The 24,761-nt window shown below is 44.2% G+C and overlaps 1 protein-coding gene across 1 annotated transcript; it reads right to left on the bottom strand.

Moving 5' to 3' along the window:
- Window positions 1–2,898: 2,898 nt before the first annotated feature.
- Window positions 2,899–16,094, bottom strand: Batf3 (basic leucine zipper ATF-like transcription factor 3). Its single transcript, XM_076832195.1, has 3 exons — window positions 16,017–16,094; window positions 13,117–13,221; window positions 2,899–3,366 (listed from the first exon to the last, which is right to left on the bottom strand). The coding sequence occupies exons 1-3, from the start codon at window positions 16,092–16,094 to the stop codon at window positions 3,181–3,183; spliced, it is 369 nt and encodes a 122-aa protein (XP_076688310.1). The 3' UTR covers window positions 2,899–3,180.
- Between the last annotated feature and the right edge of the window lie 8,667 nt (window positions 16,095–24,761).

Raw genomic sequence — 24,761 nt, 5'->3', positions numbered from 1 at the left:
AACCCTCAGCACAAGGGTCCCCCACTACCTTCTTCCCTCCCTTCAACCTGTCCACATTTCTTGTCTCTCCTAGAAAATAGTGTCTCAGGTGTATATGGAATTGTTACTTTTTCAGGGAACATTTGGGTTTTGAAACATCTGTCCATCTCCAGTTATCTTGGAGGGCACTTGACCCCCAGCACCCTAGGTTAATCTATTTTTGGTTCGCTGCTTCTCAATGTAAGGTTCTAACATCAAAAGTGGAGGCAGTCTTGGTCCTTCCTAAATTCAAGTTCAACCTCAATGAAAACACAGCCAGCGAGGGAGGAAGTCACCGAAATTCAGCAGCTAATTTGAGTAAAGTTCTTGACAGCAGACAAAGCAATTAGCATATTAGAGCTAAGTGGGTGGATTTGGGGGATATTTAGGAGACAATTGACAGGGCTTGTAGATTAATTTGGGGACTGAAGGAATAAATCAATTTCTGAGCAGCTGGATGATGGAGGCTTTTGTTATATAAAAACAACCTGAGACGCATCTTTAAAGGGAAGATGGTGAATCCCTGTCAGAGCTTAGAACATGCTGAGCAGGACACACTGTGAGACATTCTGTGAGAGGCACTTCCTGGGGATCTGGATGTACAGTCTGTCCTTAGGAGAAAGACCTGGGTTCTGGGTACAGAGGTAGCAGTTAGCAGCATAGGGATAGTGACTGCGGGTACAAGAAAAGAAGCCCCTTTATCCTGAGAAGAAGTAGGGGGAGAAAGAGGAAGGAGGGTAGGAGCTAGCAGTATTGGCTGTTGGGAAGTGAAGGAGATAAAGGTTGAGATATGGCCATTAGGCTTAGAAATCAGAGCTTACTGGTGACCTCCAAGTGGGGAATCTCTGGGAAATGGTGGAAGTGAAGGCTAGATCTTATGCCAGAGACTGAGAATCACCAAAACCAGTTCCTTCCCCCAGCCCCCTAGCACTTAGCCAAACTCCATGTGGCTGAGTTCTGGCCAGTGGACTGTAGTGGCCATGGGAGGAGAATCATGCACTGTCATCTCCAGGATGCAGCCCTTCACCCATCCTCTGTGCACACTCTCCTCCCTAAATCTCCAGTCAAAATAGAAGAGCTGGTGGGGAGACTCCAAAGTCTTGGGGACACAGGTCACAGGGCTCAAGAAAAATCAGTCCCATGGGAGCATGGACACCTGGGGTTAGCTGTGGAGTGGGAGAGCAGCCAGTGGAATAGCAGTGACAGATGGGATCAGAGCAGGTCAGCAGTCAGAACAGATGAGTTTTAGAAATCAGGTCAGCTAGGGGGAGCCTCAAGAACAGGCAAATCCTACCAACCAAAGTTGACAGCCAGTGCTTCCTGCAGGGTCTACAAGTGCTGGAGTTGAAACACAGCAGTAGCAAAATGCTTGCTGCACAATGCTAGCTTTATGTGTCTATCCTCACAGCCACATTGGCCCCTGGGACCCGGCTGAGTCCACTCTACCAGGATGGGTTGTTCACCTGGACTGTACGGTCCTGGCCAGCCTTGAGCCAACACATGCCACATTTGAACACCAGCAGAACAGGATCCGCCCTGACTCACATCCTTTTTGCACAACTCAGCCTGACTCTATTAGCTCAGCAGTCAGACCACCTGTGTTCTCAGCCTGGTTCTGCAGCTCTCCATGAACGGCCTTGATCAAGTCCCTTTCCCTCCATGCACCTGAATCCCTCATCTGCAGAGTGAAGGGATAGACTGGATGACTTTCGTGTCTCTTGTACTAAAAACATGCACCATGCTCCTGAAACAGTCGCATTCAGGACGTTTTGGTTGGTGCTTCCAGTAAGCATTAGCCCTGTTCTCTGGCACCAGCCTTCCAATGCCTGAAGAGGGGATTTTGCAGCCTTGAGCTTATGCAAGTTAAAGGCGACCAGGCAGACCTCCACCAGAAGGGGGAGCCTCCCAGGAGAGGAGTGGGTGTTGATAACCTCTATGTCTGGAGCTAGCAAGTCCTTCACCTTGGGAGGGTCTGCAAGGTGTTTCTCTCCCTTTCTACTTCTTAACCATCTATATTTATAACAAAGCATTTTCCTTTCTGTTCCCATTTCTTGTTCTGGTTATGACAGAATCGCTCCGCCCTCCACATCCCCCTTGAAGAAGGATGGGGACTATCTTCCCAGATTTTCTGGGTTGGCTTGGTTCTAACCTTTCCTAAGAGAATAAAATTGGGCAGGACTTAGGAGAGAAAATTGTTCCTTGCCTGGCATGGAAGCACACTTCTGGAATCCCAGCTCCTCCAGGAGGCTGAGGCAGGAGGATCACAAGTTTGAGGTTAGACTTGGCAACTTTGTGAGACTCTGTCTCAAAATATAAAAAACAAAAAGGATTAAGGAGTTCGCTTAGTAGTAAAGTGCTCCTGGATTCAATCCCCAGTATCAAAAAGAAAAAAAATATTCCTCTTCTCATCTCCCATCATAAATTCCTCCCCATCATAAATAAGGGGACAGATTTCCTTTTCCAGGGATTCAGGCTAATATAAAGTAAGTTTGTCCTCTGATCCTATACCTACTTACAGAAGGGAAAGGTGACCTGGGAATAGACACAGCAGTTGGGAAAAAAAAAGTCCTGGAATAGAAAACCTTACATGACAGTCTAGCATGGGTATGAGCTGGCCAAGATGCAGGGCCAGCTGGGTCAATGACTTCTGAAGATGCAGGGATGCAGCGAAATCCTGCCCATTTATGCTTTGCCACAGCCCCCACAAGGGTGCCTCGGCCAACTATCATGGATGTGGCTTTGGAGGAGATGAACCGGAGAGGGAAACAAGACCCGTGAGCTATGAAACGACACGGGGAAGATGACCACCCCAGAAAGAGGAACTGTACTGGGCTCCTAAATTCCAACAACTTGGAGAAAGGAGAGATAATATCCAGCTTTATTATTATCCCAATTCTAGAGGAAATGATCCTGCAGAAACCTACTAGCTGCCAAAGCAGATGAGAAGTGACTCCTGAGGGTGGCCTTTCAGCTGGTGGCCTTTCTGCTTGAAGAGTCAGGTGCCTACAGGTTGCCACCCTGAGCCAGGCTGCGGAGGCCACGACTGGCCCTGGAGCTCCTGGCCACAGGTGACCCTGCACACAGACGCAGAGGGAACCTCTTCCCCCAGGTGTGGAAAGGATCCAGGCTCCTCGCTCAGCAGAGGAGGAGCGTCCTCGGGCTTCACCGCGGTAGACAGCTGGCCACAGGGTCCGGCCGAGGCACCTGCACAAAGTTCATGGGGCAGAGCAGCAGCGGGCACATCTTCTCGTGCTCCTTCAGCGCCTCGCTCAGGTGTCGCAGCTCCTCCGTCAGCTTCCCGATCTCCTTCCGCAGCATGGTGTTTTCCTGCTCCAGGCACTCGTACTCCTGTCGAGGAAAGGCAATAGGCAACTGGGTTCTGAGACTGCATGCCCTTCCTCCGGCCTCCCAGCAGCTCTAAAGAGCACCGCGAAGCTCACCTCCTGTGGGAGAAAGCCTTATCCTGGACCCCTGTCCCCTCCACCGCTCGCATTTATTGGCTTACGGTATGTTGCCTAATGTTCTCTTCGAGGACAAAGCTTTGCTTTATGAAGCAACTTTAGTGAGGAATAATCCATTTAGCCAATCACTTAACTATGTTACTATGATTTCACGTTTTTGAGAGAGGGGTTTCACTATGCTGCCGGGGCTGGAGTGCGGGGGCTGTTCCAGCATCCCACTACTCCTCCATTAAGGAGATTTGGCTTGCTCTGCTCCTGACCCGCAGGAGTTCTACCCTTTTTAGGCAACCTGGTGATTCCACTGCGGAACTTGGTGCTGATCCCGGTAGTGAATTCCTGGGCTCAAGGGATCCTCCTGCCTCCGCCTCCTGAATAACTGGAACTGTAGGGGGAGCTACTGAGTCCCGCTGAAGAATAATTTACAAAAAATAAAATGCATCTATTTTAAATGTGTATTTCAAAGAGTGTTGACAAATGTATAGGCCTATGTTGATCAATAACACATTTCTATCACTCCAGAAAGTTCCCTTAGATCCTTTTGTGTCAGTCCTCTCCAAGGATGATCTGCTTTCTGAAGGTCTTTGCTGGATTTGCGCTACACCCCCAGCACCCAGAACAGACTCAGAAGGTAGCAAATGTTTGCTGATTGCACAAATCAAAGCATGAATGCATGTGGCTTTGCTCCAGCACTATTCTGTTGTTTCCACCGTATCAGAGTTCACAGAGGCTTAGAACTGCAGGGAATCAAAGAGTACCCTTTGCACAACCCACACAATGTAGAAACCTTCCATAGGTAACTCTAGCCCCCGCATCCATCTTGGGCTGGGCAGTCCCACCTTCAAAGGATAGCCCTTGTCATTTCTGAACAGCTCTATTAGAAAAAGCTCTTTGTTGTAGCAAACCCAAATCTCCCTCTTCTTCAAACCCACCTATTGGGCTGGGTTCCACCTAATGGAACCACATAGAGTAAATCTAATACTTTTTTTCAACATCGCAGTTCTTGAAATGGTAGGGACAGCCCCACACCACTTCCCCTTAGGTATTCTCTGAGCCCAACTGTCTCAGGTTCTCTGAGTTCCTTGTGGCAGAACTACCAATGTCTCTGCTCTCCTAGACATCATCCCTGACACACATTCCAAGTTGCCAGAATCTCTGAGAAAACATCACTCCTTGAATGCAGTGCATGATTCTGAGGAAAATGCAAAGGGAAAATTGCTGGCAGAGGCCTCCTCTGCACCAGACCTAAGGTGCTAGGGATTCTCCACGAGCTTGCAGAGAGCTCCATCAGCATGTGCTGTTTTTCTGTCTCTACTTGGGTGATGATTGATATTCTGTACCTGAAGGGTACAGCTTTACATCTTTCTCCCCTGAATGTCATTCTGTGCATTTGAGCTTCTTTGAGCCAAGCAAAATCTATTGAAATCATAATTGTTTCATTTCATGGACTACTTTAAGCCATCCAATAACTTGATAAGCAGTTCTTTCTTTTCTTCATCCAAGTCATCAATAAGTTCTCCAACACCAACTCATGACAGAACCCTCCAGCATGCTAACAGTAACTATCTCAAGGCTGACAACTGTATTTAAATTTTGCTACAAAGTAGTTTTCATTCACATGTAGCTTGATTTGTATGATTAGGCTTTGTTGCCCCAGGCATATCCTGAGCTGGGGACCCCCTCTTATTACCCATCACTTCTTTCTTGATAGTGATCTTTAAGAAAAGTATCACTAAGAAAGTCTTATCTGATAGCCCCTAAAGAAACCTGCAAGTTCTCATCCCTGCTCCTTTGCTCATGAGGTTCTCCTCAAGTGGACCACCTTCCTCTTCTTCCCATATAGGCCCACTACCTCCAGGAAGGTTTCTCTAATTGCAGCTTCTATAAAACCTACATCTTTTATTATGAGTTCTATTCAGGTCTTGTATCATTTTCAATCTCTCTTACAGTAAATAAAATCTCTCCTCAAAGATCAGAAATGCTTAACACCTAGGATCTTCTGCTACCCTCTTCTCTACCTCCACTCCATGCACCACAGAGCCAGCATCCAGAAGCTCAGCAACTCCTTAAACCTTATCCTCTATCTTCTCTTGCCCTTTCCTCCCTCCCTCCCCACCGAGTACATGCCTCTCTTTCAGAACCAGGGCCCCAGAGGAGTGGCACACAGAGATCATCTCAGCCATTCCTCCACCTCCTGCCCATTACGGAAAGGTTTGTAGGGTGTTCCAAAATACTGTCCAGGACAGCAGGCTTCATTCTCCCTGCTCCCGAACCAGGCTTCTCAGAGTTAGTTTGGCTTCACTAGCAGAATGGGCCTTCAGTCCCTACCCTTGCCCACCATCCCCAGTTCTTTGTGATCTTTTCTGACCTCTGACCAGCTCCAGACCTGGAGTCAGAATTCAGTCTATAAACTCAGCAACAAGCCCTTCATGGGCAAGGGGAGAGTCTGGATGTAAGGACAGGAATAGAGACTGTGGCATCATGGGAAGCTTACATGCAGCAGAGATGAAAGAGGTTGTGCATGCACACACACACACACACACACACACACACACACGCACACACACGCCACACACACACACACACAGGCCACACACTCTCTACTCTGCGACTGGAACTGCCCTTCACCTTCAAGTAAAGTTGATGGTAGATCTGAATGGTTCCAATGAGATAACATTTTAACTAGATTCCAAAGAACAGGTAGTTTTCTTCCTCAGGCAGAATATCTCAAAACTGCCCTTTTATGGTTATTATTTTTTTTTTCTCTGAGTTTCTGAGCTTTGTCTCTAGAAGCCACAAGAAGCCCTGAGGCCTAACACCTTCCTGAGGTACCACTACTACGTTCCCCAAACCTCTGCTCGGAAAGTCTTCAGAGCTGCCTGTCACAAGCCACCAAGCAGGCCCCTCGTCTGCCTTCTCCACAGGGACTTTCTCTTCTGGGATTTAGGTTTTACTCATAAATCTGCTGAGGGACTTTTACTGAGCTGAAGGAATAAGAAGGAGAGAAGCAGTGAAAATCTTCAGGTGAGACTAGTTCTATAAAAATGAAGAGGAGCTGAGAAGGGGAGGAAGAAGGGGCTGGAGAAGACTGAATGGAAAGAGAAGGGAAAGAATGAAAACCCGCTTCAGCAAAGAAGAGATGACTAGATTTAACATAAATAAGGAATGAGAAGAAAACATTAAACTCATGTGATTTCCAAAGAGATGATCCGTCTAGCTTGAATCCTGGTGAGCTGTGAACCTGTTGCTGGAGGGAGGTTTCAGGTCACTGTGCTGCCACCCTGGGAATTTGCCAGGTCATAGCCCCAGAGCAGAGACCTAAAATTAGAGGCAGTGAAATCACTGCAAATCCCAGTTCTGCCTCAGAAATTAAGCTGCCTAAGGCAGTGGTTCTCAGTTGGGGCAACTTTGGCAGTCCCCAGTTGAGGACATCTGAGAAAATTTGCTGATGTCTGCAGACAGTTTTGTTTTTTCACAGATAGGGCGGGGAGGTGATATGCATCCAGTGGGTTGAGGCAGATGTTGCTTGGTGTCCTAAGGTGCACAGCTCCCCAAACAAGAAATTGTCTGTCTCCAAATGTCAACAGTATTGAGGCTGAAAAAAACTAAAAGAGGTCGAGTGGGGAACTGTCTGGGGGTTGCCAGGGTTCAGTCTTCTAAGAAAGAAGACGGAATTGAGATTGGTAGAGAAGCTGATGTGAGTACCAAGGACCAAAGATGATAATTCTGGTGTGAAAGAAAGGAGGGGTAGGAAAAGACCACCAGGAGGACACAGCCAAACACAAACCCAATTTTCAAAAGTGAGCCAACTGAAGCTCTGCGAGGCACAGTGACATGTCCAAGGTCACATAGACTTGGGATCTGATGCCTATGTCCAGGTCAACTGCAACTCTCAGGCAGCATCAGCAATTTTGCTCTTGGTTGGCAGCGCCTGGGCCTGAATTCCCCTGTGGTGGTTACCAGAAGTAAGAGGCCATGAGATTTCAGGACTTTACAATTTACCCCTTCCCAAGTCTTAAGCTGATGCACTTCCCAGCAGATGCTGTGTCATCAGCAAGGACTGTACAAATTAGTGTCATAATCAGTTTCTGAACCAACTGGGTACTGACATGAAACATTCTCTTAAAACATGCAATGTCTGAAAAAACCATGGCAACACATACCACAACGGTATTGCCCAAGTACTTTGTCAGTTTTGTGACATTTAGGGCTCCTGGGGATGGCATTGCTGCCTTCCTTTTCTGACTCAAAATTCTTTCTCAGTCTGACATGTTTGGGTGCCTGGTCAAACCAATCTGACCCATTTCTGAGCCATCTTCCAGCTCCTCTCAGAGAGCCTGGCCCATCACTTGGGTCCCACTTGTGAATGTGGATTCCGGTGTGCACCAGATGTTCAGAGATGGATGGAGGTCAAAAGCCCACGAGAGGCGTAAGCGCAGTGAAGGGATGATTTGAAAACGGCGAACAGGGAGGGTCACAGACACCTGCTGGGAACTGCTTCTCATTGCCACAGTCCAACTGCCAGCAACTGACCCATGGCCTGGGGGACACTCTGAGAAGTGAGCCCAGCTCTTCTCTCCCCGGGCTTCCCTGGCCTATCTCACTTTGATGCAATCATCTGGCTTTCAAGATGGAGAACTGGAAGTAGAGGGAAATGGCCAAGAAACTCAAAACAGTGGAAGCCGAAGGAATGTTTTCAGGTTGCTAGAGGTGACAGGGGCTCAAAAATAACTGGGTGTGTGAGTAAGGTGAACAGAAGAGAAAAGTAGGAATTTTAAACAAAGCAGGCTCTAATCATTACCCATGGAGGTGTTCAAGAAAGGCAAGTGAAGAGTCTGAGCTACTTTGACATTAGAAATTCCACACAGTGCTGGGATAGGGGAGCCAATGAGGAAAGCCCTTTTGTGGGACTACTATCTTTAGCAGGGACCAAACAGTTTCCTGAGCCCCTGACAACCTCCCAGTGATCTGGTGGGTTTTGCTCTCATTGACTCCTTCCTGGATGTGACCTGGGAGCCCCAGGTGTCTCCAGGGGCTTTCTGCTGTGACCCACATAAGTGTGCTAAGTGCTCTGCCCTCAGGTCACTGGAGCATGGTAATTCTTTACCACATTCTTTCTACAGTCATCTTCACCTCTGGTATGTAGATATAGTCATTTAATGTCCTACCACTAAACTGCTGGCCATACAGAAAAGGGATTCCTGTAATCATGAAGCCTTCCTGGTAGGAGGCTGGGAATCCAGGGAAGGGATTATTCATGAGGAACCTTTTGGTCCAGAGGTGATGTTCCTCTCATTCTGCAAAAAGTTGGGGATGCATTTTTACTTTCCTAAGCCAGTTGCTTACCCCCTGATGCCTTCTTTGTGTGTAGCTACCGAGGTAAGGTGAGGGGTAGTTCTGGGGTCTGTATATAGAGGGAGCCACTGTCCTGACGCTGACACTGTGTTTCTCAACAGGGCTGCATTGCTGAAGTGATCTGCCAGTGGCCCCACTGAGGAAGAGGAGGAGGGAGAGTTCTTTCCTGTAGGGACTGGGCTCCAGATCAAGCCACACCAGTTCTGGAAAGGACAGCAGCAAAACTGTCAGGCAACAGAGCCTACGGGTAAGAGGACAGGCAAGGGGCCCCATGGAAGGCCTCATGGTTCAAGAGGGACCAGAATATAGCAGCTCAATTCACAATAGCTAAACTATGGTATCAACCTAGGTGTCCTTCAGTAGATGAATGGAAAAAGAAAATGTGGAATATATACTCAATGGAATATTATTCACCTTTAAAGAAGAATGAAGAATGAAATTATGGTATTTGCCAGTAAATGGATGGAGTTGGAAAATATCATGCTAAGCGAAATAAGCCAATACCAAAAAATCAAAGGCCAAATGTCTTCTCTAATATGAAGATGCTAATTCACAATGGGGTGGCACTAGAAAAGAATAGAGTTACCTTAGATTAGGTAGAGGGAAGTGATGGGAGGGGATGAGGGAACAGAAAGGATTGTAGAATAAAACAGACATTATTACTTTATGTGTAAATGTGAATGCATGACCAATATGCTTCTGCAACACGTACACTCAGAAAGATGAGAAATTATACCCCATGTATGTATGATATGTCAAAGTACATAAATGCATTCTCCTGTCCTGTGTAACTAATTAAAACAAATAAGAAAATTAAATTAAAGAAAGAAAAAAGAGGGACTATAAAGGGGTAAATGTGGTTCCCAGGCACCTGGTTCACTTGATTATCAAATCCAACAATATTAGAGATTGAGAGAGAACCCATGCTTCATCTGGGGGTCTTTTTTTGACGATGCAATAGGGCCAAATGAATATTCTTCTTTCTTTTTTTCAGTGCTGGAGATGGAACCCGGGCCTCTCAAATGCTAGGCAAGTGTCCTACCACTGAGTTACAACTCCAGCCAATAAGCTTTATGAATATTCATTCTACCTTCTGTGGTAGATGGAATAATGGCCCCCCAAAGATGTCCATATCTGGATCTCTAGAACCTGTGTCTGTGTCACCTCAATTAGCAGAGGGGACTTTGCAGATGCAATTAAGCAGAGTAAAGTGAGAGATTGTCCTGGATTACCTAGGCAGGTATCATGTGATCAAGAGGGTCAAAGTTGAAGATGGAAGGGGATCACGACCTGAGGATCATGGAAGCCTCTAGAAGCTGGAAAAAGCAAAGAAACAGATCTTCACCAGAGCTTCCAGAAAGAATGCAGCCCTGAAGACATCTGGCTTTTAGCCCAGGGACACGCATCTCAAAAGGTCCAACTACCAAAACTCTAAGATTGTAAATTTGTTGTTTTAAGTCACCACATTTGTAAGGATTTGTTACAGCAACAGTAAAAAAAATTAACATGCTTTCAGTGGGAAATCTTGCGCTTCCCAAGGAGAGGAATGAGATCTTCTTCTTTTTGTGACCCAAAAGTCTTGCCCACAGGAGTGCTTAATAAATGTTTGTAGAATGGATCTACTTGACCTACTCCATGAAAGATCTTGTTCAAGACACTTAGCCACCACTGTATACATAATCACTCAGGACTTACAATTGATAATACACCTGACTTGGACTAGAAACTTCTCAAGGGCTCTTGTTGTCCAGCTGTTCAGACCAGTATACATGGCCTGAATGAAGGACCATGCACTAACTGTGAGCCAAAAGCCCCCTCTGGGGGATATTTGGTAACACGAGGCTAGAACCACAATTGCCTCAGGAGCAAGGGGGAAGGAAGAAAGGAGGCAAAGGGTATTGCAATTCTTCTGTAAAAATTTTACAGAATAAAGGATGGAAAGGCCTTCCCTGACTCTAGTCTGGACACTCTAGTCTCTTTATAGGGCCAGCTACCCTACTCAGGAAAGAATCTGACATCTATAACTTTGCCACACTGTAAATTTACATTGGTGTGTCATGTCTCTCTGGAGTATGCGCATTCAGAATTTGTTCTCAGTGCACTGCTGGAAGACTTTTTCAGAAATTTTCTTCTCCTTCTCAATTATACATGAGTGTCTGTGCTGTCAATGTTCCAGAATGTTCTTGCTGAATCCATCTATGATGAGAAAGCATGGCAGGAAATAGTGAAACTAAAATCTTTAATTAAGTACATCTACTCCATGCAGAGACTGCCAGGAAATTCCTTGGATAGATCTCAAGTGCTTTTGAGGTCAGTTCCTGGTATGCACAGTTGCCATTCCCAGCCATGGGATTCCATGGGTTTATGCTTAAGGATTGAGGAAAATGAAATAGTTGAAGATAAATCCCAGTCTGGGGTCTGCATGTGCCCACTGAAAAGTCATGTATTGGAAACTTGGTCCTATATGCAGTAGTGTTAGGAGGTAAGACATTTGGGAAGTGATAGGATCACGACGATTTTGCTTCTGTGAAAAGATTAATCTATTAATGGGTTATCATGAGAATGGCTTTTTATAAAACAAATTCTTTTGGTTTGTTTGCCCTGTCATCATGCTTTAATGCAGCAAGAAGGCCCTCACTAGATGCAAAGCCAATGATGGCATCTTGCTTTTTGAACATCCCAGACTCTAGAACTTGAGCCAAATAAACTATTCTTTATAAATTACCCAACCTGTGGCAGTCAGTTATAGCAACAGAAAACAGACTCAGACACCAGGCTTCTGATATGAATGATAAGAAAAGTGGCTGGTTAACTATAATGTGAAGATCCTGTGAAGACAGTCTCAGAGTGAACAGACTTGACACTCCATTATGAATGTGGTTCATCCCAGGAGCCTGCAGCAGACCCATCTGGAGACATCTAAGCAAATGGTGTGATTTGGGTTTAGGGCATTTATTAATGTTTGAAGCTGATGTTCTGAAGAACAGATTAGTAGATAAATAAATAAATCTTCCAGTGTGAGATTAAGAAACAGCAGAGTCTGAAGCCCTGATCAACACCATCATTTAAGAAAACAAAGATAGAAAAGTCAACAAATAAATTTTTAAAAAAAGATGAAGAGGATCAGGATGACTAGGAAATGCAGTCTTTTAGAGGCAAGAGAAGAAAGCTTCAAGAAGGAATGAGTGAAAGGTGTCAAAAGTTTCAGCAAGATCAAGGAGGATAAAAACAGGATGAAGCTCCTGTTGGCCTCCAGGACAGCAACTTCTGCAGGGGTATATGTGTCTACATGCGTTAGGTAGAGAAAGGAGAAGCAGGAATGAAATCATAGAAGAGGAATCAATAGAAACCAAAGGCACAGAGACAGCAAGCATAAGCTATTCTTTTTTTTTTTTTCTTCAGTACTGTAGATGGCTTGCATGTGTGTGAGGTAGGCACTCTACCCACTCTACCACTGATCTACACCCACAGCTAAAAGTGGATACTGTTTTTAAGAAGAAGAGGTGTGCTTGGTGCGGTGGCATACACCTGTAATCCCAGCGGTTCAGGAGACTGAGACAGCAAGATTGCAAGTTCAAAGCCAGCCTCAGCAAAAGTGAGGCACTGAGCAACTCAGTGAGACCCTGTCTCTAAATGAAATACAAAATAGGGCTGGGATGTGGCTCAGTGGTTGAGTGCCCCTGGTTTAATCCCCAGTACCAAAAAAACAAACAAAACAAACAAACAACAACAAAAAAAACCAACAACAGACGTGAAAGAAGAAAAGAAATGGAGCAAGAACTTGAAAGGCAATCAGAATCAAGAAGGGGAATTTTGGGCTGGGGATGTGGCTCAAGTGGTAGCATGCTCGCCTGGCATGCGTGAGGCACTGGGTTCGATTCTCAGCACCACATTAAAATAAAATAAAGATATTGTGTCCACCTAAAACTAAAAGATAAATATTTAAAAAAAAAAAGAAGGGGAATTTTGGGGGGCTAGGATTGTGGCTCAGTGGTAGAGCGCAAGCCTAGCATGTTAGAGGCCCTGGGTTCAATCCTCAACATCATATTAAAAAGGGGGGGCACTTTGTCTTGTTTTATAATGCAAGAAACTTAAATGTGAGAGGCACCCAGTGGACTGGAGAGAGATGAAGAGGTCCACAAACAAAGAATCAGAACACTGGGCTAGAAAGACCCAGCAGAATCAGATGTGTGCAGAATTTAGTAATGACAAGGACAGTGTTATGGGCAGAGCGTGGCTCCTCCTCATGGCTCTCATGTGGTTCTGCCCTACCACACAGTCTCACCTCGTGGAGTTTGTCAGCCTTCTGGGTCTGCTTCTTCCGACTTCTCTGAGCAGCAACTCGGTTTTTTTCTCTCCTTCGGACCTTCCTGTCATCATCCTCAGGACTCTGGGGGATGACATTTGGGGAGGTGTGATGTTGATGCCCCTTGCCTTGCCTTTCTCTGCCCTCTTTCTTCACTCTGAACATCACTCATGATGGAGTGCCAGCATTTCCTTATTACTGATGTTGCTCCATCAGCGGGCTAATGATAGCTTCTTAAGGGGCACTCACTGCATGCTGGGCCTCTGCTTAGCAGTTAGTCCCCAAGACCGCCCTGAGAAATGTGTAGTGTGGCTGTCATTTAAAAGATGAGCAATAAGAGGGCTGGAGGTGCTAAGTGTGGGGGTGCACACCTGAAATTCCCACCTGGGAGGCTGAAGTAGGATGATTACAAGTTCAAGGCCAGTCTGGGCAATTTAGCAAGATCCTGTCTCAAAATAACATTTGCAAAAGGTTAGGAATACAGGTCAGCGGTAGAGTGCTTGCTATCATGAGTGAGGCCCCGGGTTCAATCCTCAGTACTAGGATAGGGGAAGGTAAGGGCTGCAGGCTGAAGCTGTAGCTCAGTAATAAAGGGCTTGCCTAGCATGTGTGAGGCCCTAGATTCTATAAAAGAAAGATGAGGAATAAGAAACTCAGATAGGTTAAGGAACTTGCTCCAGGTATCACAGCTAGTATGGGGGTAAGTGGGAAGTGGAACTCAGGTCTGTTGGTCTCCAAACCAACGTTCACAAACCTCTATCCCACAAAGGCGTAGGCCTGGAAGAGTTGTGGTGTTAAGTGTTGCTCATCTGAGCCTGGGAAAACTGGAGGCCATCTGCTCTCTGGAACTTGCTGTGTGTCAGCTCTTACACCATCACACACTTTTGACACTATGGGCAAATCATGGTTACACACTTGTAACTGATTGCAACTATATAACTCTACCAATGCACACCCCTAACAATGTGCTCATTTGAACAATGCCTGACTGATATTTTGCTTTGGAGGTCAGAGTAAATAAAAAATCAAATCCATGATATGTCCTGAAAGCCTTGCTATCAATGAGATTCAGCCAAATGGAGTCAAATCCTTCAAGAGATACTGTGAAACAGGCAGGCAGAATAACACACTTACCATGGTAAAGACACTTCATTCATTATAGGAAACACGAAAAAGAACAGCAATATTTGCTTTCCAGAACCAATTACTGAAGGTAAGAATTTCCAACATATGCAAAAATAAAAGGAGAAGAATAAACAACATGCATAACAAATAGAAGTGGCCTGGAGTCAATGCTGCAGGGTACAGAGATGGTGTAAAAATGTAGTACATATCCTGAACATCACAGGGCAGGGACATTGGTGTAGAATATGGAACTTTAGCATAACCTTTACAATCTCACTGATCCTAATTTTGTATTATCAATAAGACCTTAGGTAAATGGTTTAAATTTTCTGAATTTCCAATTTTCTCATTAAGTGTGATACATTCATTCTTTCAATAAATATAACTGAGCATCTACCATGTGCCAGGCATTCTCCTAGGCACTAGAAATACAAGCCCAGAACAACAGGTCATTGACCTCTGCTGCTTTCTGCCAAAAGGCCTGAGGTTTGGGGCTAGTGTACCATGCAATTAGACTTTGTCCTAAAACTCCCTATACACAGTATGCTCTCCAGCAGTTACTAGTCTTTGTTGAGGTTGCTATTTTTAATTGAATCTCCGACAGTGCTTGTCACTAAATCATGTCTTTCTATTCTCCATAATAAAAAAGGCATAGGACACACAGGATTGACATGCATCCTGCCCTCTGGGAGCTAACCCTCTAAACTGGTAATCCTCACCTATCATATGTGGTCACACCTGCCAACCCGACAGGAACATTTAATTAAGGCAGAAAGGTTTGCAAAGTCAAGAAGTATTTATATATTAATGATATCTCATTTAGACCTCATAAAAACTCTGAGATGTTGTTATATTTTTATAGGTGGGTTAACTGTCGCTTAAAATCATCAAATTTGTATCAAGATTATTGAGCCTGCGTGGCCAAGGTGAGACCCAAACTCAGATCTCTGTGACACTCTAGTGTCACTCGATGACACTATGTGCTTGGGAGGGGGTAGCCATAAGAATGAAAGACTCAATCCTGATCCTAAAGCAGCTGGGTGCAATGCCTCCTAATGGCCATCTCGGCGGGAAACATGATTTCAGTTTCCTGTCTGGCGCAGTTGTAAAAGTTGCTGGGGACAACGTAGAGGACTGACTGGATGGGCGTAAGGGGTTTTCACCAGCTTTGGGGTGAAATCTGCTCGCGGAGGGGTCCCTATCGCATACTGCTAGCTGAACCATCCTGTTCCCCATATGGGCGGCAACAAGGAGGTTGGATGTGGGGACGTGGGGACGAACCGCAAATTCAGTCTTTGGACCGAATTCCCCCACCTGGCGCTCTAGCTCACTCCTGGAGCCGCCGGTAAGAGCCAAGCACGTGAAGAGTGGAGTGGGAGCTGATCGCCCCGCAGGACCCGGCCTGCGCCGGACGCCCCACGTGCGGGTGAGCGCAGGTTGCCGGGCCCACTTACGTATAGGCGCCCTCAGGTCTTCAAGGTCGGAGGCACCGAAGCTATCCTAGGCGCCGCGGACACCGAGCTTGAGCTGGGCGACCCGACACATCGGGGCCCCTGAGTCCTCCCCCACCTCCCGCCCCACTCTCGGTTGTCCGGTGCTAGGGGATGCGCCCTACACCCCCGCACCTTAGCGGTCACCACCCGGAAACTCCAGCACCCACCTCCTGCTTCCCCGCGGCGTCCCTCGCCCCTAGCCCAGCTAGGCGTCAGTGCCCTCGCGCCCCTGAGGTCCTCCCTGCGCGCCTCGTCCACTACCTGCGGCTGCGGCTGATTCCCAGGCGCCGCGACGCTCCTCTGCAGGACGCTACTGTCGGTCAGGAGCCCTTGCGACATGCCGGGCGCTCCTCTGCTCCGCCCCGCCCCGCCGAGCAGCCTGGCGGAGCCGCGGCCGCCCGCCCCGCCCGCGGCGCCCTGCACGCGGGGCACTGCCTACCGGTGCTCTCGCGCCCCCGGCATCCTCGCGCCCCGGCACCTGCCGGCCGTCGGCCCTCCGCCCCGCCCCCTCGGCTTCCCGCTCTCCCGGCTCCTCCGCGCACCGCGCGATCGCGAGGCCACCCCACCCCTCCCCCAGGCCCAGCACGCTGTCCTTCCCGTCCCCAAGTCCGCCCCGCCCCCTCTGTCTCCCACCCCCGCCTGATTTCCTCCTCTCCCCGCCCAGTTGTTGCACCTCGGGGTCCCAAATCCCACCCCTGTCGCGGCTTTCCGCAGCGGCCCCTCGCTTCATGGAAGTCACGTGGTGGCTCTGAAACCCGGGGGGCGGGGGGGACGCGAAGCCCACCCACAAGAGGTGACGCCGGACGGGTGGGGATCAGAGAGGCACGGCGCAGCCTTTGGGGTCCTTCGAACGCTCTAGAGGAACTCGAGTTGGGAAACACAAGTGGGTGGATTTGGGGTTGGTGGTTTTTTCCCCCAGTCCCATCACGACATCTTCCTGCGCATGGGCCACGCCTCCCCGCCACCCCCTAGCGCGGGTCACAGCCTGGGGGGGGACTTTCTCCAGGGCGATCTGTCACCTGGGAGAGCCACTCTCACTCCTTCCGCAGCCCGGGAGGCGCAGGCGGGAGGCGGGGTCAGCCGGCTTCACAGAGTCCCCCTGCACACCCCAAAGCCACGGGCGTCCCAGGGCTTTTCTGCGGAGAGCACCTATCCTTTTTCACCTCGTCCCTCCCGACTGGGCCAGAGAACTAGGCGGGGCGGCACCTTGGGTGGATTCCCTGAGTGGAGGGTGAGCAGGGGCAGAAATGGTGACAGGCTTTTCTGAAAGCAAATCTGCCGCGTTGGACGTCACTTGACAGATTCGGGGATGTGGGCCCGCCACGCTAAGTTTGAAAGGACTACATCTTTTTTCAGATTAAGGTGGCAGGTGTGGCAAGATTAGGTGTGTGGATGTCACTCTCAAGCCATACTGGACGGAGGAATGGAGTGTTTGCCTCCGCTTGCCTGCCTGTTAAAAATCAGAAGCCAAGATGATTGTATTCAGCAAAGGAAAACTAGTGGTTGCAAGTTTGTCTTCTACTTGCTGTGAGCATCGGGAAACAAAGATAGCCTCGAATCTGGGTGGACCGGTGGGACCTAGTTCAGAAGTGCCTTCTGTGGTAGTCACTTTGGCCCTGGGCGCAGCAGTGTGTGGATAGTAGACTGGTCTGTCTGATTTCTAGTGTACATGGCTCTCCGCCAGGATTTAAGACCCTCCCTTTGCTAAAACTTTCAGAGGAGCTTGCATAAACTTGGCTGCTTGGCTGCTGGCAAGAAAGCTAGTGGAGATTCTGACAAGGGCTTCAGCCAACCGAGGACAGAGGAGGAGGTGCGAGGCAGAGGGAGGACAGAGAATGGTCGCAGCACTATAGACATCGTGTTGCAGACAACACTAGCAAGGTTGCAGGGCTGAGCCATTGTACCCCGGGTTTTCTGCCTAGGTTTCTTTTCTCATCTCCGTTTTATTTCATCACTGAACTTAACTCACAGTTGCCTTGGGATATTACTTTTGCATCTCAGAACACACAATGTGTCTAGCACAGCGCTCTGCACACAAGCGCTTGCAGTAGTCAACTGAGAGTCACCTTTCTTGAAAAATTCAAAGGACTCTAAAAAAACAAGAAAACCTCTGTTGCAGATTTCATAATGTTCATAAGTGCTTTCATTCCCCAGTGTTGGTTATGAAAGGAAAGGGCAAGGTAAAAACCCATTGGACATTTAAGTGAACTTCCATGTTTCATTCCATTACCTTTTCTGTTCCTGCTGAACAACACCACATTCTAAGTTCTTTGGAGCCACTCCTTCCCATGTCTCTCCCCTTGGGTCCTGGGACTATGTCCCAGCACAAAAGAACTCTTCATATAGGATGAGGGTTCTCCTTGTGTTATACTTAATGGAAGAGATCAATTTGATATACATATCATACATCAGAATTAGTGGATTAAATAGATACAGAAATAAAGATCAGGGAGAAATAAGTCCATATTAATGCCCTGGGATTAGGACAAGGAGAGTATTTTCTAAAACTATGCTTGATAGAGAAATGACATTGGTAAGATCTGAACTATGTAAAGTGTTAAATGTTTTCAGTGGCAGCATAACTAGAAATTTAAAACAAATTGGAAACATATAGTGCTTATGATCAAGGATTAAACTATTAAATATAGCCCATGAAAAGAAATCAGAAAGAGGCTAAAGTTGTGGCTCAGTGGTAGAGCACTTGCCTAGCATGTGTGAGGCATCTGAGTTCCATCCTCAGCACCATAAATAAATAAATAAATGTTCATTGACGACTTAAAAAAAAAAAAGCCTTTATACTCAGTCATTCCCATCATTTAATAATAAAAAAAAGAAAAGGAATCAGAAAAATACTGAGACAACCCCACAAAGGTAAATTGCACCAGTGACAATGAACTGGCATTTCCCAACAGAGAAAATAATCAAGGAAAATAGAGAAGAAAATGCATGTGAAAATAAGAATCCTTTTAAAATGTTAAATTGGCAAAATATCTACTGGAAATTAGTAAATAGTTGCCGGCATCATTATAAATCAGTGCAAATCTATTAGAAAGCAATCGTATGATAACTTTTAAGAATTATAAAAGTCATCATTTGACTCACTTTTCCCACTTCTGTAAAATCATCCCAGGAAGATCATTGAATATACTCAGGAGAAAAATACTCTATTCACTAAAAGTTCATAACATTTTAAGAGTGAAATTTTGTAAGTAATATGAATGTCCAGTTATAGTTGAATAGCTTACCAAATTATCTCACAGTATAGAATATACCCTTAAAAGTTACAAGAATGCGGACAAATTTGTTATATGGAAGATTCATTTGAAGTGAGGTAAAGAGGGGGAAAAAATGAAGATACCAAAAATCAGAAAAGGACTGAAGTTGTGACTCAGTGGTAGAGCACTTACCTAGCATTTTTATAAATGTATAACATGTATAAAAATCTATGCATATGAAAAAAGATTGGAAGAAACGATACCAAGGTGGTAGCATTTTTCTGTGATAGTTAAATATTAAGTAATTTCTTGTGAATTCTTCTTGAACTATTAAGTAATGTCTTTTAAACTTTTTTGGAAAACTGTGTTTGTGTTCACATCTTCAAACATTTCATATTCATAAGTAATACACATATGTTCACATTATTCCTTTTCCTGGTACTATGCTCATTTGCCACATGGGAATGCCAGCACTTCTCTGATCAAGAAGAATATGTCCTACCAGCCTGTTTTTCCTGTCTTTCTGTAATATTTTCTGGTTCATTTCATCCCTCTTAAGTCAGAAGGAGAAAGAAAAATGAAAACAAAGATGAAAAGAGAAACAAGAAAAAAATTTTCAAATGTCTCTTTTACTTCTTTTTTATTTATATTTCTTTTCTTACACTGAGAAGAGAAATGATACAATTTGGCAATTTTCTATTAATACCACAATGACCCTGGATTACATCTTTGGGGACAGGAGAAGGAGGTACAGGAGGTTTATAGTTCAGTGGTCAATAACACTGGTGGTGAGTCACTTCACAAGAAGTCAGCTCTTTATGAAAGCAAGTCATTCACTCATATGCTAGAAAATTCTGTCACTAGTTCACTTTTGCTTTTCTCTTAGGGAAATTGACCTTTTGGTAATTGTACTCTCACTGGTCTTTCTCAGAAGATGGTCTTGTCAGCTTCTGGTGTGGCTAAGGAATAAGAGTTGAAGGCAGAGATCACTGTGCTTACTAGAAAGAAGCCAGCCACTGTGTGTTGGCCGTGGTTCTAGGTGCCAGAATATGATAGTGAAGAAAAGATTCATGCTTCGGGAGGCCCACATTGTAGAAGAGGGATACAGACCAAAAAAAAAAAAAAAAAAAAGTAGTGTGTTAGGTGGTTGGGAAATATGTTTTATGGAGAAATATGAAACCAGGACAAGAACTAGGGGTTAGGGGTAGGGTGAACATCAGGGAGAAGTGGGCCAGGCTGCACCACAGCAATTGCAAAAGCCCAGTGGAAGCATGCCTGGCCATTCAGGAAACTGCAGGAGGTTCATGTGTCTGGAGTGGATGGAGGAAGGTGTGGATACCAAGAAATGAGGTCAGAATGGCAATAAGAGGCAAGGTCATGCAGAGCTTTCTGGACTGTGTGGCTTTTACTTAGAGTGAGATGAGAAACACTGGAGGCTTCTGAGCAGACATATAACATGATCTGGTTTAAGTGTTAAAGAACTGAAAGGGGCAAGGAAGACACAGGAGGTGATGACAGTAATCCAGGAGACTGGGGATGGAGTTCGGACAATATTGGCAAGAGCAGAGGCTGAGGCAAATTTGCCGGAAGTTAGTGAGCTTCAGTTTCACGATGCCTCACTTGGACAGGTCCTTGTCATGGCCCAGAAGGGAACTAGCAATGTGTGCACAGGGTAATGAATTTTAATAAAATTTGCAAAAATGGGATATTTAAACCTTAATGGTTAAGGTTACTGTTTGTTTTCACCTCATCACTCACTCAGTCTCCTCAGTAGGAGTCACTATAGGTATTTGGGGGACCCTGCATAGGAGAGCTAATCAGACATATTTGCACATTAGGGTATATGCATGTAGTTCCAGTACCTTCTATCTGAAGTCACATTTTTGCTAGTTATATGGCCTCTAGGAATATTCCCACTACTCACTGTGCTAAACCACCCAACACTATACATATATATATATATATGTGTGTGTGTGTGTGTGTGTGTGTGTGTGTGTATATATATATATATATTTGTTTGTACTGAGAATTGAACTCAGGGGCACTTAATCACTGAGCCACATCCTGATCCACCCCCGCTCCCTTTGTGTGTGTGTGTGTGTGGTGCTGGGGATTGAACCCAGGCCTTGTGCATGTGAGGCAAGCACTCTGCCAACTGAGCTATATATCCCCAGTCCCAGAAATTTTTTATTTCAAGATAGCATTTCACTAGGTTGCTTAGGGCACCAATCAATTGCTCATACTGGTCTCCTGCCTCAGCCTCCCCAGTTGCTGGGATTACAGGCATGCCCTACCACACCCAGCCAACAATATATTTTGTACTAAGACATAAAAATATCCTATACCGCCAGAAATATGTGGGTGGTGAAGGAGAAACCACATTTGAAATGTGCAGTCCCAGCAGGTGTACATTTGAAATTCTTCACATCATCACACATGTAGGATTGTAAGCAAAGAATTTGGTTCTTGTTTACATCTAGTCAAAACAGAATTCTCTTCTTTCAGGAATGAAATCAACAATACAGCTTATACAATTATGAATGTAACTTAGGGTTTTTTTTCTTTCTTGTTAACAGGAGTGATACATTTCATAAAGCTTGAATTTGACACTTTACCATTTGAAAATATGTTGTAGAGCATCTCAATAAACAAGATAGAATTATAGACTTGTTCACAGATAAATAACACCATTTTTTTGTTATCTCTATATTTATTTGTAAATTCAAAGAACTGAAAAAAATATACAGAATTCAGTAAATGTGAAAAGCAGACAAGGATAAGCAACTGAAATAATGAGAAAGTTTTCTGACATCCATAGGCAAATTATAATAAAAAATATCCCAGACTATACCTGAAGCAATAGTTCATTCAGAGGAAAAGATAAACATCAATTGGAAGCAGTGCACAGGTGTTTGAATGGTTTGATGATCCAATAATGAGGTTGTACAAGCACAAATAAATACTGACATTGGTAACAATAATGCCAAGCTCATAATAAGCCACTATAATGAGAGTATCAGTGACAAATTGTTTAATGAGTTTTATCATTTATAAGATTTCAGATGAATTACTGGAAAAGAAGACACAAAATGCCCTGAAAAATGCCAACTCATGTATTTTTAAAAGTTAATAGATTTTTGGGCTGAGGTTGTGGCTTAGTGATAGAGTGCTTGCCTAGCACATGTAAGACACTACTAGATTCAATCCTCAGCACCACATATAAGTAAATAAGTAAGTAAGTAAGTAAATAAATAAATAAATAATAGAATTCCCCAAATTTGACAACTCTAAGAAAATTACATGATATTACTAATAAATAACATGTAGTAAGGCTGAAAAAAATTATATGAATTTTTTTTTTTTTTTGCATTGGTTAGGGATTGAAATCAGGGCCTCATGCATGCAAGCACTCTACCACTAAGCTACATTTCCATCCCTCAAATATATATATATTTTTGGTTTTTTTTTTTTTTTTTTAGTTATAGGTGGAAACAATGTCTTTATTTTATATTTATGTGGTACTAAGGATCGAACCCAGTGCCTCAGGCATGCTAAGGCAAGCGCTCTACCTCTGAGCCACAACCCCAGCCCCCTCAAATATTTTTTAAACTCTAATTTTCATTCACTATGTGAAAAGTCTAACTATCTTTTTAATCTCTCTAGAAAGAGAGGATCAAAAAGTAGCTCAGAAATGCAAGGAAAAGTATTATGGAAATTAATAATAATATAGAATTTTCTTAATTTGGGGGACTTGCCATCTTTTAAAATTTGTAATTTGTTGTAGCTTTTTTTAGAATAAAAAAAATAATTTCATCCCTGTTATTCAACAGTCAGCGACATTTAAGGCAATAGCTAGCTAGCTGGCTAGTCAGCTAGTTAATTTTATAATTTTTAATATTTTTGATACTTGGTCATATATAATAGTATTTAGAATCAATTGAAAAGAATATAGGAGAAAAAGACTCCCCATAATCCAACCATCCACACAGAGATAAGTAAGTTAATACTTATCTTTTGGCATTTCTTGCTTTCCCACATTTTTCTGTGTACGTGTGCATGTGTGTGTGTATTTATGTGCATGGAATCATACTCAAACTTGCTTTTTCACTTAAAAGCATCATAAATATCTTTCCAATGAAAATAAATATACATCTACATCATTATCATTTTGTTGCTTTTTAAAAATTAAACTTTGTGATTTTGAGATATCCATAGATTTTCTTGCTTTGAGACCTAGTATGTCCTGTACTCAGTTTTCCCCAATAGAAAATCTTGCAATATTATAGCCTGGTATCAAAACTGGGAAGAATATCGACAGTGAAAATACAGAACCTTCCATCACCTAAGGAGCACTCGTGTGGCCCTCTAATACGCACAACCACTTCCAACCATGCTTGCCCTACCCATTCCTCAACCCTGGGCAATCACCAATCTGTTTCTCCATTTCTGCAATTTTGTCATTTCAAGAATGCTGCATGTGGGACTGGGGTTGTGGCTTAGCAGTAGAGCACTCGCCTAGCACATGTGAGACATTAGGTTCGATCCTCACCACCACATAAAAATAAAAAAATAAAGGTGTTGTGTCCAACTACAACTAAAAAAATATTTTTTAAAAGAATGTTGCATATAAATGTAATTTTACAGTATCATCTTTTGAGATTGGCTTCTTTACACTCAGAATATTTCTCCATACAATAAATGTAACAAAGTTTATCATTTATTGTTAATGACATTTGGATGGTTTCCCAGTTCTTGGCTACTTCAAATAAAACTGCTCCAAACATTCATCATACAGGATTTTGTGTAAACATAAGTATTCATTTCTCTGAAATAAATCCCTGGGAGTGCAATGTCTGGGTCATAGAACAGTTGAATGTATAGTTTTTAAAGAAACTGCCAGCACGTTTTCCAGGCTCTGTTTAAATTCTCACCAGCAATGTATGAGTGATTTCCATTTCTCTGAATGCTCTCAAACATTTGATGTTATCACTTTTTTAAAAAAAGTTTTAATCACTCTGATAGGTGTTTAGTGATATCTCATCAAGGTTTTAATTTGCATTTCCCAAGTGGTTAATGATATTGAATATCTTTTCATCTTTGCCATCCATATATGCTCTTTCATAAAATGCTTCTGTCTTTTGTACATTTTGTAGTTGGGGTTTTTTGTTGTTGTTTCATTATTGAGTTTCAGGAGTACTTTATATATTCTAGGAATCAGTTCTTTGTCAGATGTATGGTTTGCAAATATTTTCTCCCATTCTGTTTTTTTTAAATTATTTTTTTTAGTTGTAGTGGACACAATACCTTTATTTGATTTATTCATTTATATGTGATGCTGAGAATTGAACCCAGGGCCTCATATGTGCTAGGTGAGCGCTCTACCACTGAGCCACAACCCAGCCCTTTTCCCATTCTGTAACATCCCTTTTCATCCTTTCAACAAAGTCTCTCATGGGGCAAAATTTTTAATTTTGATGAAGTACAATTTATCAGTTTTTCCTTTTATGGATTATACTTTTGGTACCAAATCTAAGAACTCTTTGCTCAGCACTATACCCTGAAGATGTTTTTTCCAATGGTGCTGGGAATTGAAGTCAAAATCTTGTGTGTTCGTTTTTTCTTCTAAAAGGTTTATATTTTTGCCCTATAATTTATACTTAAATGTGAGGTCCATTTTAAGTTTGTTTTTCTATAACTGGGTAATTAGGTTGATGTTCATTTCTTTTACCTATAGATGTCAAATTACTCAAGCATCATTTGTTGAAAGGCTATTTTCCTCTGTTGAGTTGCT

This window comes from Callospermophilus lateralis, chromosome 13, assembly GCF_048772815.1.
Source record: "Callospermophilus lateralis isolate mCalLat2 chromosome 13, mCalLat2.hap1, whole genome shotgun sequence".
Classification (NCBI taxonomy): Eukaryota; Metazoa; Chordata; class Mammalia; order Rodentia; family Sciuridae; genus Callospermophilus; species Callospermophilus lateralis.
Note: the sequence above shows the minus strand (reverse complement) of the source record. Positions and strands in the feature narration are given on the sequence as shown.

What these genes read in the sequence shown, in the direction of transcription:
- Batf3 (XM_076832195.1), bottom strand. Translation starts at nt 16,094, where the DNA reads ATGTCGCAAGGGCTCCTGACCGACAGTAGCGTCCTGCAGAGGAGCGTC. An exon ending in GGAATCAGCCGCAGCCGCAG is followed by an intron (nt 13,222 to 16,016) that starts GTAGTGGACGAG and finishes GTCATCCCCCAG; the next exon opens with AGTCCTGAGGATGATGACAG. An exon ending in AGGCTGACAAACTCCACGAG is followed by an intron (nt 3,367 to 13,116) that starts GTGAGACTGTGT and finishes TTTCCTCGACAG; the next exon opens with GAGTACGAGTGCCTGGAGCA.